This window comes from Acomys minous (assembly GCF_964271855.1).
Source record: "Acomys minous genome assembly, chromosome: 3".
Taxonomy (NCBI): Eukaryota; Metazoa; Chordata; class Mammalia; order Rodentia; family Muridae; genus Acomys; species Acomys minous.
Genome location: NC_140485.1, coordinates 102917071 through 102932220, shown reverse-complemented (window position 1 = coordinate 102932220; position 15150 = coordinate 102917071). Strand labels below are relative to the sequence as shown.

The 15150-nt window shown below is 43.0% G+C and overlaps 1 protein-coding gene across 6 annotated transcripts in view; it reads left to right on the top strand.

Annotated features, from left to right (window-relative positions):
• ROS1 (ROS proto-oncogene 1, receptor tyrosine kinase) overlaps nt 1-15150 on the top strand; it is a 146041-nt gene that overhangs the window by 83048 nt on the left and 47843 nt on the right. For 5 of the 6 annotated variants that reach the window (XM_084777297.1, XM_084777299.1, XM_084777300.1 and 2 more), the window contains 4 exons: nt 781-986; nt 2568-2851; nt 4218-4397; nt 13894-14093. In XM_084777297.1, the coding sequence (XP_084633423.1) occupies nt 781-986; nt 2568-2851; nt 4218-4397; nt 13894-14093 (870 nt within the window). The remainder of the gene's footprint in view (nt 1-780; nt 987-2567; nt 2852-4217; nt 4398-13893; nt 14094-15150) is intronic. The other variant, XM_084777298.1, reaches the window with a different exon arrangement.

The following is a 15150-nucleotide window of genomic DNA, read 5'->3' as shown; positions in this document are numbered from 1 at the left end:
AGTTTTTTTGTTTGTTTGTTTAATTTAAAATCTTTTAAAAAATTTGCATTTTATTATATTTTCTTGGTTTTGAGATAGAGTCTTACCTAGCACAGGCTGGCTTCACATTGACTATGTGGTTGAGGCTGACACTTAACTCTTGAATCTCCCACCTGTTCAGTGCTGGCCTCACAGATATGCACCACTACTTCCAGCTTCGAAGTATGTTTTAGAATGTACTGTCTTTCAGCAGTGGGGTCACAGAAGCCCGGGCAGGGATTTCCATAGCAATTAACTCCCCATGCAGTGATATGAGAAGAAAATAAAGGCGGAGCCATATATATATATATATATATATATATATATATATATATATATATATATATATATATATATATATATATATACAGTTAACATTAAGCATCTTTAACAATACGAAGTGCAAGACAAAAAGAGGTTTAGGGTAGGGCAATTAAGTTCTTAGCTTTGGAATAAAACCCATTTGAGATGCTCACTAGGCAGTTTGATGTTTGAGTTCCTGGCTGAATGAAACATCTTGTCTGAAGATGAGGAGTTTTAGGCCTGGTCTGTAGATCAGAGATGAAGCCAAGTGGCTAAAATAATCTAGGAGGAATCTACGGGGTGAGAAAAAGGCTTGTGTTAAAGCTGTCACGGAACAGAATGAATGAGGCTTGGGGGTTCCAGAGAGGTTCAATGGATAATGATATGAATAGTCATAGAAGTCTTCAAATGAAAAAGAATGAACACTCTTCTTGGCTGTGCTCTCTACCCTGTGCTAAGCTTTTCCAGGACCCACTAGTTTCTGATGCTGCAGTTATCGCAGTGGACTGGATTGCCAGGCACCTCTACCTTGTCCTGGAAGCATCCCAAGAGGGAACACAGATATTTGATTTTGATCTTGAGCACAAGGCGAAATCCCTTAGGGAGGTGAAGATTTGCAAAAGGAACTCAACAATAGTTTCTTTCTCTATGTATCCCCTTTTAAGGTATGATCATCTTTATTGCGATGGAGTAGATACAGATTTTAATGTAATATCTGTGCTTAATATTAGAAACTGATAATGGTGAAATAAGATGCTAAAGGCTCATGGGTAACTTTATTTTCTGCTTTGTAGAGGGTGTAACAAAGCCCATGCTGACATTAAGCTGGCTATGTAGCCACTGATGACCTGAGCTTCCTTCTAATCTTCTTCTCTTAGTTTCCAGGAGCTGGGATCATAATGGTTGGGAGCTGTATTACATTGCAATGAGTAATTCTGATCCAAGATTGGTGCTCCGTATACGTCATCCCAGTTACTCAGAAGTCAGAGGCAGGGGCACTGTGGGTTCAAGACCAACCACAGTGATTTAGTTAGACACTCAACTCAAAATGTAGAAAATGAAAAATCTAAGACGTAAGCCTCAGAGGTAGCAGTCTAATCTAGCCAGCAGGTTGGATTTTTACCATATAAACTTTGATCCCACAGCCAACAATTAAGATTATAATCTTAATGTCTGTTGAAAAGTTGGCTAACCCACAGGTAGGCTAATTACAGGAAGGAAAGCCATAACAAAATTTTAAAAATTTATTTATTTATTAGGTATACAATTCTGCCTGTGTGTGCCTGATCGCCAGAAGGGGGCGCCAGATCTCATTATAGATGGTTGTGAGCCACCATGTGGGTTCTGGGAATTGAACTCAGGACCCCTGGAAGAGTAAGAGTGCTCTTAACCTCTGGGCCATCTCTCCAGCCCCCCCCCCCCAAAGCACATGTTTTTTAATCTGTGAATTTTATAACTGCCCCAGGTGGTAAAGACAGGAAGTAGATGAGGCAAGGACAGGACGGGCAGCACAGACGGCCAGAGGCTGTGGCACAACAAAAGCTCCTCTGGGTCCATCCATCTTTATAAAACCCATATCTTCATAATAGAATCTTTTTTTGTGTGTTTTTTGTTTTTTTGTTTTTGTTTTTGTTTTTGTTTTTGTTTTTGAGGCAAGGTTTCTCTGTGTAGCCTTGGCTGTCCTACACTCCCTTTGTAGACCAGGCTGGCCTCGAACTCACAGCGATCCGCCTGCCTCTGCCTCCCTAGTCCTGGGATTAACATAATAGAATCTTAGCACCTCCATTTAGCAACTGAGTATCATTTTTCCAGCCTAGAAAGGAGATTTTTTAATTGCTCCACAAGCACAGACATAGACCATTTTGAAGCTAAGTTGTTTATTGGCATTAAGAAACAGAAACAGAGAGTAGAGAAAGGCATACTGAAAAATATGAAAATATGCTTAGAACTTACAGTCATTGATGGCCACTGAAGGTGCTCTGACTAGGAGTCCAAGGTCACCAGAGCCCAGGGCTTTGGCTGTAGTTAATTTAAAAAAATTAATAAAAAAAATCAGACTACACTGAGTTGGACTTCCTGTGACCTCCTCCATTTCAGAAGTAAATTATTTGATATTTGGACATGCTTATTCCCAACAGTGTATTTGTCCTCTCATTATTATACATGGTTGATCTTCATTCAAAATTAATATTCGAAGTGACTAATTTTCCCATTTAATTAGAAGGATTTCCCCTTCTTCCTTGTAGTCGCTTGTATTGGACAGAAGTTTCAGACCTGGGCCATCGGCTGTTCTCCTGCAGTATTACCAATCACACATTGCACCACATCCTACAACCCAAGGCCTCAAGCCAGCATGGAAGAAGTCAATGTTCTTGCAATGTGACAGAATCCGAGTTAAGTGGGGCAATGACTGTCGATACCTCTGACCCAGACAGACCATGGATATACTTTAGCAGAGGGCAAGAGATCTGGGCCATGGATCTGGAAGGATGTCAGTGTTGGAAAGTCATCACGGTGCCTTCCGTCCTTGGTAATGTGCTGATGTGTGCCTATCTTGTCTTCCTCTTTTTGATAGGTTTCAGGTAAGCCAGGGTGGACACAAATTCACTCTGTAGCCAAGGATGCCTTTGAACTTCTGACTTTCTCACTCTACCTCCCTGGCGCTTAAATTACAGATGCGGGTCCCCAGGTTTAGTTTTATGAAGTGCTGGTTGTCAAATCCAGTGGTATGTGCCAGGCAATCTCAACTGAGCTATATCCCCAGGATGGATATGCTCATTTTTAACAGCAGTCTCTCCTATCCATTAAAAAGAGCTTGCAGGAGACAGGGGAGATGACTTGGTTAGTAAAGCGCTTATTGTACAAAAATGAGGACCTGAGTTTGAGTCACTAGCACCTACATAAGAAGCAGATGGTGAGGCTCACCTGTAATCCAAGCAGTAGGAAGGTGGAGTTAGGAGATCCCTGGGAATTGCTGGCCTGAATTGATGTCTAGCAGAATTGGTGAACTCTGGGCTTATAAATTTTGATCACACAAGCACTAATTAAAATTATAATCTCACCCTGATGTGGTGGCACACACTTTTAATGCCAGTACTTGGGAGGCAGAAGCAGGCAGATTTCTTTGAGTTTGATACCAGCTTGGCCTACATAGTGAGTTTCAGGATAGCCAGGGTGATATAGAAAGTCCATGTCTAAAAACAACAACAAACCAACCAACCAAACAACAAACAAACAAACAAACCAACCAAAAACCAAATTATAATCTTAATCTTTATTAAATTTGACTAACTTAAGATAGGCTAGTTACTAGAAGGCAATCCATAGCATACTGACCTCTGGCCTCCATATATGCACCCAAGTACATGCCTGCATGTGTGCACATATACATGCATACATACACAAGCATGAACATATGCATATACCATAAGACACATACACAAAGCCAAAAAAGGAGGGTTATTGCAGATTTGGATAGGCTGATCAACCCGTGAACTGCTTTCCTGGAAAGTGTGAGTACCTGAGCTTGGGTCTCCTGTGCATAGTGACACACATCTCTGTAATCCTGAGATATCATGATAGGAGGCAGAGGCAGGTGAACCAATGGGAGCTCACTAGTCAGCTAGGATTAGCTATTTGGTCACAGTCCAGACCAGTGGAGCTGGTGGTGACAGTGTCTTCTGTGACTTCACTGGGCCAAGAAACAAAGTGAGAAAATGTTGTTGAGCCAAATAGCATAAAATAAGTTTTTATATGGAAAGATTTAAAACTTAGCACTTTTCCTAGCAGAAGAATAACTTCATATATTATTTTGAGGAGAAAACTCTGATGTCTTATTTTATGTTATTTTATTTCTTTGTCCTTTAAAATTTTTTTTTCTTCGTGTTTGCAATCAGCAGGGCAAAGAATCGTTAGCTTAACAGTGGATGGGGAGTTTATATATTGGCTCATCACGACAGAGGCCAACACACTGATTTATCAAGCACAGAAGGGAAGCGGGGCCATCCTCTCCCAGGTGAAGACCCCCGGGAGTAAGCATATCTTGGCTTACAGTTTAGCTCTGCAGCCTTTGCCAGGTAAGGGAGTTGTGCAGCCAACACGCTTGTTTCCTTCCACGGCCGTCTGTCCCTCCAGTCTCTTTCACCCCATTTGCTGTCAGGCCTGCCGGCTGTTTTCCCTGACTCACAAATGCACACAGCTTGGACTGCAGAAGGCAAGATTAGAGGCGGGAGCCCATGACCTGTCCTCTCCATCTGTCCTCGCTCTCTTCTGTCTTTTTTACGCCTTCTAGTGGGTGTCAAAAGCACTGCGCGAAGCTTCTGCTCCCTTTCAAGGTCAAGTGCTGTGTCGGCCAAACTATTGTGTATTATGTATTGCACAGATTAGGTAGACCTGCCTTGTGAGGCAATGTTAAAAGAAGATCTTTAGAAAGAAGGAAAATGGCTTGGGTCAGAAACTCAGATCTATGTAATGAAAGAGGGGTGTCAGAGAAGCAAGTAGCCAAGGGGAAACTAGGATGATTATTTCTCTTAGTTGTTCTAAATGTAAGGTTGTTCACAATAGTTGTGTGTGTGTGTTTATAGATACTTCACTTGTCTTTCAACTTGTATAGAAAATAAAGATCATGTCCCCCGTAGAACCAAAACCTCAGTGTTTACATGTGGAGCTGTAGGAAGGAACACTACCCTAGTGAGGTGCGGTTTTTTGAGGGAATCCATGCTATAACAAGCCAACCCTGCAAGGAAGGATGCTGTGTGTATAATGGGTTGACCTTTGACAACCCAGGCATTTCTAACTCCAATTATTTATAGATGGTGAGCTTGGCTCCCAGTGAGAATTGGGAGGAGGATTATTTCTCATTCATAACAGAGGAGAATTGAGACCCTTTGCAGGGAGGTGCATCAAGCCAATGGGGTCCCCATTTCTCCTCCTTTGCTTTGCATTTTCTGTCTGGGCCTGGGACATGGGACTCCAAGGTGATCTGTCTTTATTGTGGTGTCCATCCAGTGGGCATTCTACCATGGGTCCAAGATGAGTTCCTTTCAGTGCTGGCATCGTGTGATGCTTCCTGTCTACTGTCCCCACCTGCCCTGTGCCATGTGTGGGCAGGAGTCAGCCCTGCTTCTCTACCGCTGCCGATAGTTGGGGCACACTTTCTTTTAAAAGATTTTTTAGAAGCTCACAGAAGATTAAGGTGTGGCAACCAGTTTAGATCCGGAAACCACAGATAAGGTCCCTCTCTCTCTGAGAGTAGAGAGGCAAAGGGCTGACTAGCTGCCAGGGCCACAGGAGTCAAGCTGTGGATAAGAATGTCTTGGCGAGCTCAGGAATTTACAGGCTTAAAACAGCACGTTTTGTAAGATTCAGCCCTAAAATGCTGTCCTTGTTGGCTGTGGAGAGTATTTGAGTGTGACGAGACCCAGACAGGCAGCTGGAGCCTGCTGTAGGCTTGAGGTTAGAGGCAGGTCCTGCATGAGGGCATGCAGTGCAGGCGGAAAAGCAGCATAGGTTGGTTTGACAACCAGCTCACTCTGGTTTCGTTTTTTGTTTTTTTGAGACAAGGTCTCTCTGTATTAGCCTTGGCTGTCCTGGAGTCACTTTGTAGACCAGGCTGGCCTCGAACTCACAGCGATCCGCCGGCCTCTGCCTCCCAAGTGCTGGGATTACAGGCGTTGCGCCACCACGCCCAGCAACAACCAGCTCACTCTGACCTCAGGGACTGGTGAACTGCTCACGGGCACTGGTTGCTTTTCCAGTGCTCATAGCTGTGTGTGTCGCTAGAGACTGATGTGTTGGGCAATGCAGAAAATAGATAGATAGATAGATACATAGATAGATAGATAAGGAAAATAAAGAACACATACATTGAAGAGGGAGAGTAACACCATATTTACCTACAGATGACACGGTCATTTACACAGAAGATCTGAAAGAGCTGTCAAACAAAACAAAACAAAACAAAACAAACAAGCAAATCTCCCCAAACTAGTAAGTGCTCTGGCAAGTCTGTAGGATGCTGCAAAGTTAACTTTTCTCAGCAACAAAGTCAAACCTACAGTAACTAAGACTGTTTATATTATCATCTCCCCCAAAGAAATATTTGCACACAAGTCTAACAAAATATCCACAAGACCTATGTGATCAGTTCCACAAGATTCTACCAGGGGCTCTCAAAGGGAAGTGAAACGAACACCCAGAGAGTTTACATTCATGGATATGAAGCCAGGATGCCACTTCTCCCCAATTCCATCCCTAGATGCAAAGCGGGCCCCTCAGTGTACAGGAAATGATCCTGTGGACATTGATAAACAGGTTATAATGCTTATATGAAGATGAAAAGATGTAATAACAAAGGAAAAGAATAAAGTTGAGAAGTGTGAGTGACCTTGGCCTACAAAGCTATAATTCTCAAGGCCCCATGGCATTGAAAGAAAGACAGCAAAAACAACCAGGTAAACAGTAATATAACTATAAATACAGTCAAGGAAAGCTTTAAGGGGGGGTGGGGGGGGATAAAACTGACATAATGGTGAAAGGAGAATATTTTTTCTTTCCTTTTTTTGTTCTTAGCTTTTTTCTTTTTCTTTCTTTCATGTTCAGATTCTCACTTTTTACATTTAATTAATTAATTTATTCAGATTATATCTCAGTTGTTTTCCCCTCACTTGTATCCTCTCATTCCTCCCTCCCTCCCGCTTTCACCCTATTCCTCTCCCTAGGTCTGTGACCGAAGGGGACCTCCTCCCCCACCATTGGTCATAGGCTATCAAGTCTCATCTTGGTAGCCTGTTTATCTTTTCTGTGAGTACCACCAGGCCTCCCCACCAAGTGGAAGTAGTCAAATATGGAGCACCAAAGTTCATGTTAGAGTCAGTTCCCCATCTCCACACAACTGTAATGTCCTGTCCATTGGCTAGATCTGAGTAGAGGTTCGATGTTTACTGCATGTGTTGTCTTTGGCTGATTGAGCAGACCCCCCTGGGTCCAGATCTGCCCATCATGATGTTCTTCTTGTAGGTTTCTAGGACCCTCTGGATTCTTCTACTTCCCCATTCTCCCACACTTCTCTCACTTAGAGTCCCAATAGGAAGTCTTCACATTTATCCCAATCTCCTGTTTTTTGTTTGTTTGTTTTTGTTTTTTCGAGACAAGTTTTCTCTGTGTAGCCTTGGCTGTCCTGGACTCACTTGTAAACCAGGCTGGCCTCGAACTCACAGTGATCTGCCTGCCTCTGCCTTCCCAGTGCTTTTAACTTGCTTTGTACACCAAGCTGGCCTCGAACTCACAGAGACCTGCCTGCCGGAGTGCTGGGATTACAGGCATGTATCACAGTGCCCAGCTAAGGAGCATATTTCTAACAAATTAAGTTGGAAAGAACTTTTTAAGTATCACAAAAGTGAGCTAACAATGGACTATAAACCTAAAGGTAAAATATTTGGAGGAAAAAAAAGGGGGGGAGCAATGAAGCTGTGAAAAGACTGGGGGAAAAACACACACATAGAAGGCAATAAAAGAAACTAAACTGAAAAGGTCACCTAGTGTGGGGCATTCTGCAAATGCAGAAACCACCATCACGGTGTGTTGGTTAGTTTTTGTCAACTTCATACAAGCTAGAGTCTCCTGGGAAGAGAAACCCTCCGTTAAGGAACTATTCCCATCAGACTGGCCTGTGGGTCATATTTTTCTTCTTTTATTGAAGATAGTTTCCCCCCCTCACATAATATATTCTGATTCTGATTCACTCCCTCCGCCTCCGCCTCCGCCTCTGCCTCCCCCTCCCACGCTCCCCTCTCCCTCTCCCTGCCCCTTCACTCTTGTTTCCCATGCCTTTCTGTCTCAGCATTTTCTTAGCAGCTAGTTGATGCAGGAGGACCCAGCCCCCTGTGGGCGGCGCCATCCCTAAGCAGGTGAGTCTGGGAGTATAAAGAAAGCCGGAGCAATCCAGAGGCAGCAGAGCCATGGCCAATGCTCCTTTTTAGTCTTGTACTTCAGCCTTGGCTTCCCCCCAAATAAGGGACTGTAGCCTTGATGCCAAACTAACCCTTTCTTTCCCAAGCTGGTTTTGGTAAGCATTTTTCACAGCAACAAAGAAGCAAAGTAGGACAGGCGGGCAGTAATGAACTCAGTGGTGACTAGGGATGATGGGAAAAGGGTTAAGTAGGTGGAGCACAGAGTGTGTTTAAGGTAGTGAAATGCCTCTGTACGATACTGTAACAGAAGATACACACACACACACACACACACACACACACACACACACACATCTCAAACACACAGCACAGCAGAGAAGCCCGATGCAAACTACAGCCTTTAGGTAATAATATCTTCCAGTAGGCTCATTGATTGTGAATCACGTGGTGCTTTGATGAGGATTATTGGTAATGAGGGAGTCTATGTATTTATTGTGATATATGAGCGAGCTCTCCAATTTTATATCATTTTTACTGTGAATTCAAAGCTGCACTATAAAATAACATACCTAGCAGCAGAGGCTCTAAGAGTTGCATGATTTTTATTATAGAAACTCTCTAGTTTAAGACACTATCATTAGCAAGAATAGAAGCTTTCCCTTTACAGCGTTGTAGGTCCATTTGGGAAAGGCACTTTATCTCCATCTGCTGGAGAGTTTAGGGAATTACCAGTTTCTTTGCTCCTGAGGCATTCAGCATCTTCAAACTATGGGATTTGAAAAATTTGACCATGTCCCTTGGATGGGGATGCCTGGTGGCACTCAGAGGAAGGATAATAGGTCGCCAAGGAGAGACTTGATACCCTATGAGCATATACAGGGGGAGGAGGTCCCCCTCAGACACAGACATAGGGGAGGGGAGTAGGAGGGAAGTGGGAGGAAGGGAGGAATGGGAGGAATGGGAGGATACAAGGGATGGGCTAACAACTGAGATGTAATATAAATAAATTAATAAAAAAAGAACAATTCAGCTATTGCATGCATATATCTCAAAAAAAAAAAAGAAAAAGAAAAAGAAAAATAGAAGAATGGAAGGGAGGCATGGTGCAGGAGGAAGGAAAAGAGGGATGGAAAAACTTTCCTTCTGTACCAAACGATATTTCCAACACTTCAATATACCTACCATACTAGTTAAATAAAAACAAATAACATTAATCTTTGAGTGATTTTTTTTGCTCTATTTCCCCTAATATGGGCATCCCATTGTTTATCTAGACCAGAGGTCAGTACTGGAGAGCGGCCCACTCTGTGGCATTAGTTAAATTATCTTTCTCAAATCCTCAGGACTTCCCAGTGTTCTCAAAGTTAGACTCACAGGCTCTTAGTGCACTCCCTCTTCTCAGCAATCAAAGGTGTCGGTCTAGCCGAGCACGCTTTACTATGATTCAGATTCATTTTAAATGTGGAGCGCTGAGAGGTAGAATAATACATAAACATCTGTGAGCTAGATAATTGTCTCTGCAGGAAAAGTGGAGTCACCTTCTCAAGGAAGTCAAGGAGAGGGCATGGTCAAATATTTGGTGCTTAGACATTTCTCTCCTAAGCATCTGGCTAGATGCAATGGATGCACTTATAGTTAGCAAGCACCAATGATAAAGATCGCAACTAAAGTGTGTCATTCTCTCGTCTGGAAATCTGTGGCATGGCCAGGGCTTCCCGGGAGATAGGATGGATGAGGAAGGCCATTTCAGACTGTGGAGGGAGCCTGCACCAGGGGACAGACAGGTGGTAACCTACCAGAGCTGGCAGACCAGGGTGCAGTGTGACCAGGGTGGAGTGTAACTTTGCAGAGGCAGGAGACAAGACAGAACATTAGATAGGAGCCATGTTGTAAACTCCAGTAGACAATGGGCCAAGGAGTTGGTGTAGGGTTATGTATGTTTCAGATAAAATCACATTTGTAGTGCCTGGCACTTTACATGGTGCTTGTCAGGTGGAATGGGTCAGAAATTACAATCAGCTGCATGTGACAGAAAGATCATTTTAGGGGCATCACTGATGTGCTGGTTAATTTATATCAACTTGATGCGTATTAGAGTCATCTGGGAAGAGGAAACTTCAACTTTGAGAAACTGCCTCTATCAGATTAGCTTGTGGATCTGCCTATGGGGTATTTTCTTGATTGATGTGGGCGGGCCCAGCCCACTATGGGTGAATGGGTGATGCCTTCCCTGGATAGGTAGTCCTGGAGTGTATTAAAAAAAAAAAAAGAAGCAGGCTTAGCAAGTCATGAGGAGAAAACCAGTTCTTCCATGGCCTCAGCTCCTGTTCCTGCTTCCAGGGTTCCTGTTCTAAGTTTCTGCCCTGCCTTCCCTCAGTGACAGACTATAAAGTGAACGCAGAAATCAACCCCCTTTTCCTCCAAATTGGTTTTGATAGGTGTTTTATCAGCAGCAGCAGAGCAGCAAACTAATACAGAAATTGGAAACAGAGAGTCAGGTGTGACTTGATGGACCTGATCATGCTTTTTTCTTTTCTTTTTTCTTCCTTCCTTCCTTCCTTTCTTTTTTTTTTTTTGTGGAGAGGACTGTGGGGGTATTTTGGGACTTTGGCTTAGAAAAAGCCATTGACTGATCAGCTCTCAATGTACTGTTATGGCAGAGAGGTACAGATAATGGAGGCCTGCTTTGGAATGTTTCCAAGGGAAGCAAAGATTCTATCAGCTGCTTGTGTGATGTACTCGAATTAAGAATATGTGGATGGTCCGGGCGTGGTGGCACACACCTTTAATCCCAGCACTCGGGAGGCAGAGGCAGGCAGATGCTGTGAGTTCGAGGCCAGCCTGGTCTACAAAGTGAGTCCCAGACAGCCAATGCTACACAGAGAAACCCTGTCTCAGAACAACAACAACAACAACAAAAAACCCAAACCAACAACAACAACAACAACAAAAGAATATGTGGACGGAAACCGTTTCTTTACTAGAATGATAGATGCTAGTGGGCTGGGATGAATAATCAGCTGCTATTAACAAGAGACCAAACACCATTGAGGTGAAATCTTCTGGGGAATATTTTCTTGGGGTCAGCATACAGGAACTGTTGTCCAGAGAGGACCAAGTCTTCATCTCAAGCTGGCAGCCAAACTTGGCAATGTCTGTCTCCCACATGGTATGAGCACTTGGTGGCATGAGAACTGAAGGACTGAAGGGGCCACGGACAGCAGATGAGGCTTAGTCATGTGACACAAAGAGACCCAGAGAGGCTACTGGTGGAGGTGCCGCCTCAGTTGCAGTGGGGATTTCAGCATATTGGAGATACCAGGGTTGGGACAACCACCGAAGATGGCACCAGATGTAGAATGGAGCTGGCCTGAGCCTGTGCATGTGCTAGGGATGGTAAAGCCAGAGAGGTGTGGCTGCTTAAGCCTTTTGGATCCAGAAGATCATGAGTGAGTCCTAGATGCTAGATTTTGAGCTATAGGAGTTGGTTTGGTGCTGGATACTGGGTTTTTCTTGATGTAATTGCTTTCATATCCTGGTTCTTACATTTTGGACCAAGACTTTGTTTTTCATTCTTATGAAAGACCACAGTTAAGGGACTTTAGACTTCTTTAAAAAAAAAAAAAGAACTTGGACTTTTAAATCACTGGACTTTTAAAAGGCTGTGGAGCTTTCAAAATGCAGACTGTGCTTTATGCTGTGATATTACCATGAGATCTTGGGAAGAAGCAAGAAAGGAACAGTTATGATTTAATAATGATGTCTTTGTATGTCAAGTTGACAAGGGGTCAATTCTGCTGGTTAGTTTATGTCAACTTAACACAGACTCACTTGAGAACAAGGAACCTCAGGTGAGCAGCTGCCTCCATAAGATTGGACTGTGAGCACGTCTGTGAGGCACTTTCCTCATTAATCACTGGTGTGGAAAGGCTTAGCCCATTGTGAGGCATGCCACCCCTGGGCATCTGGGCCTGAGTTATACAGGACTGAGCTAGGCATGAGGCACAAGTCATTAAACAGCTTTCCTAAATGGAGTTTGTTTTCAGCTCCTGCCTCTGGGTTTCTGTAGTGGCTTCCGTTGATAATGGACTATGATCTGTAAGCTGAAATAACCCCCTTTCACCACACAAGTTGCTTTTGGTCACTTTTCTCACAGAGACAGCCACAAACTGGAGGAAGTGAAGCCTTCAGCGTGGTGTGCCATTGCATGGGCTAGAGCACACAACTTTCTCTATTCCTAGTGTAGTCTATGTGGCTACTGCTCCCTCAGCTTGTCCAGGGTATGCCATGGCTGGTTGAGTGTTATCTGCAGGTACGATATCATGCCATTGGCACCTTAACTTCTGTCTTGCCTACATTTTTGTTGTTTTTGACATATGGCCTGTCTAGGTAGTTTAATTTAGTCTTGAATTTATTATGTAGTCTAAGCTGACCTCGAGCTCTTTTTTTATTTTAATGTTTTTATTAGCATATATTATTTGTGTATAGCAATGGGTTGCCTGATGGTATTTTCATACGTGTACAGAGCATATTTTGATAATACCACCCATTTCCTTCTTTCAGTCTTTCACTCTTGTTAATATCCTTCCTCTTCCTCCTATCCCCTTTCTACTATTTAATATAATTTTAGAAAGCCTATTTACTACTAGTGTGTGTGTGTGTGTGTGTGTGTGTGTGAAAGTGAGAGAGAGACACAGAGAGACAGAGACAGGCAGAGACAGAGAATATGAACGCAGGTGGATGCTTTCCATGATGAGTACATAGAGGTCAGAGGTCAATTTCAGAAGTCCTTTTTCTTCTACTGTGGGTACCAACTCAGGTTGTCAAGTTTGTAGCAAGTGTTCTTTTTTTTTTTTGGTAATGTAATGGATTTCATTAGTGATATTCACAGTTGTACGCATCAGAGTTTGTTTATAGGAGCATGTGTACTTATCGCTAAAGAAAATGTCTCTTTCTTGTCAACCAGTATTTGCATATAAATCTTTCCGGCGACCTATTTTGATGACAGTGTTCACATGTCAAATTTTGTGGTGATCTTATGCATGGGTCTCAGCTACAGTGAGTTTAAGAGTGCAATAGCATTACATACACAGAAGACAGAATCAAGCCTTTGACCCTCGGTGTATCTGCTTCCCAAATGCTAGCACTGCAAGCATGTGCCACCATGCTAGCCTCAAACTTTGCAGCATGTCTTCTAGTAAGTTCTTACGAGATTGCTCATGTTCCTGGTGACATCTCAGGTTGCATCTTAGGCGGGGAGTCTTACAGCAATTTCCCCTTCATTATCACTGAGACAAATGCCACATTGGAAGGCTCACAGAGCAGACACCTGCCAAGATGGTGCCTTGTGACTGTCCCAGCTACAATTATAGTTCAGAAAATGAGTTTCTTCTGGGTATGCTGTCTTAAACATCAGACATGTTTGAATGTGGAGAAAAGAAAGAGGACACTGGGGAGGATCCAGGATAGTTTGCCACAGCCAGGATCAGGAGGCAAGCCATTTTGTTTTTTATCAAAGGGCTTACAATATCAGGCATATTTCATTTCAAGTAAATGTCCTGTATACTTTACAAATTTGTTTCTAACATTTGCTATCACCTTTGTTGGATATTATTCTATTATTCTTTCCCTACAGATTTGTCTTTTCTTCTTCTTATTTTAGATAAAGCATATCTATCTCTAACTTCAGATATGGTAGAAGCAACTGTGTTGAATGCCACCAATACCAGCCTCACACTCGAATTACCTCCAGTCAAGAGAAACCTCACATGGCCTGGCATTACCAGCCCCACACCAACATACCTGGTCTACTATATGGACGCTGATAGGGCAAACAGCTCCGACAGGAAACATGGAGTGCTGGTAAGCCCTGAGCTGGCTGCTTTTGTCTTTATAAGATCTCTTTTTTGATGTACACCTTTGACCACACATTCTGACAAAGATGTTTTAAGCTTCTTTGCTTTAAAATTCTTTCCAGCCAATCACTGATCAAAGCATATTGATCTCTAGCCTTCTTGCCTGGGAGTAAGCTAAACATTAGAGAAACTTAGTAACACTAGCTATGGGTTGCCATGGTAACTGTTTCTTTTGGGTCCTGAGAGAACAAAGTTTCTTCCCCTCCCTGATTGTCCCCGAGAGCGATAGAGCCTTGTTCCTACCCCCTAGCCATCAAATGGAAGAGCCAAGGAGTGAATGAGACAGAGGAAATGTGACTATTATGTGTCCTTTTATAACATTTATTTAATATGAAGTATACAGTATATTTTTGTCTACTTGTTTTGTGAGTTGTGACTTGTAGTCCAAGAACTTCATCTGCTTGTTATCTGTCATTGTTTCTCTAGTTGTGTGGAATAGTAGACAGGCGCTAGACAGTACGCTTATCATCCCTCTTTCTCTCTGTCTCTCCAAGACACCATCTTACTGTATAGACCTAGCTGGCAAGAAACTAGCCCTGTAGCCCAGGTTGGCCTTGAACTGACTGCAGAATGCCTTGCTCCTGGAGTTACAGCATTACAGGCATATATCACTGTGCCTGGGTCTAGCTATTTCTTGATGAATGAACTATCACTACTCATCCCAAGTTGGTGTTGGTTGGTGTTTGGTCATTAGACTAACGGAATAATATCTGTCCAATGTTTTGCTTTGAGCCTTGCTTTACTTAAGCAAATCAAATTTGCTTAACTGATCATCAGCTCTAGGCTTTAGATTCTGTGTGTTGTCATAAAGTGTGCATTATTCTTTGGTTGAACAGGCTGTGCTGTGACCCTGGATATTTACATTATTCGATCTACTATAGTTTCCTGTCTGTAAATTGATTAAGATGGGTCCGAGTCAGTAACTCTCAACCTAAGCTTCGCCCAAGACAACTCAGTCAGAATTGCCGAGGGTGGAACCAAAACATAGTGCATTCAGAACCCTT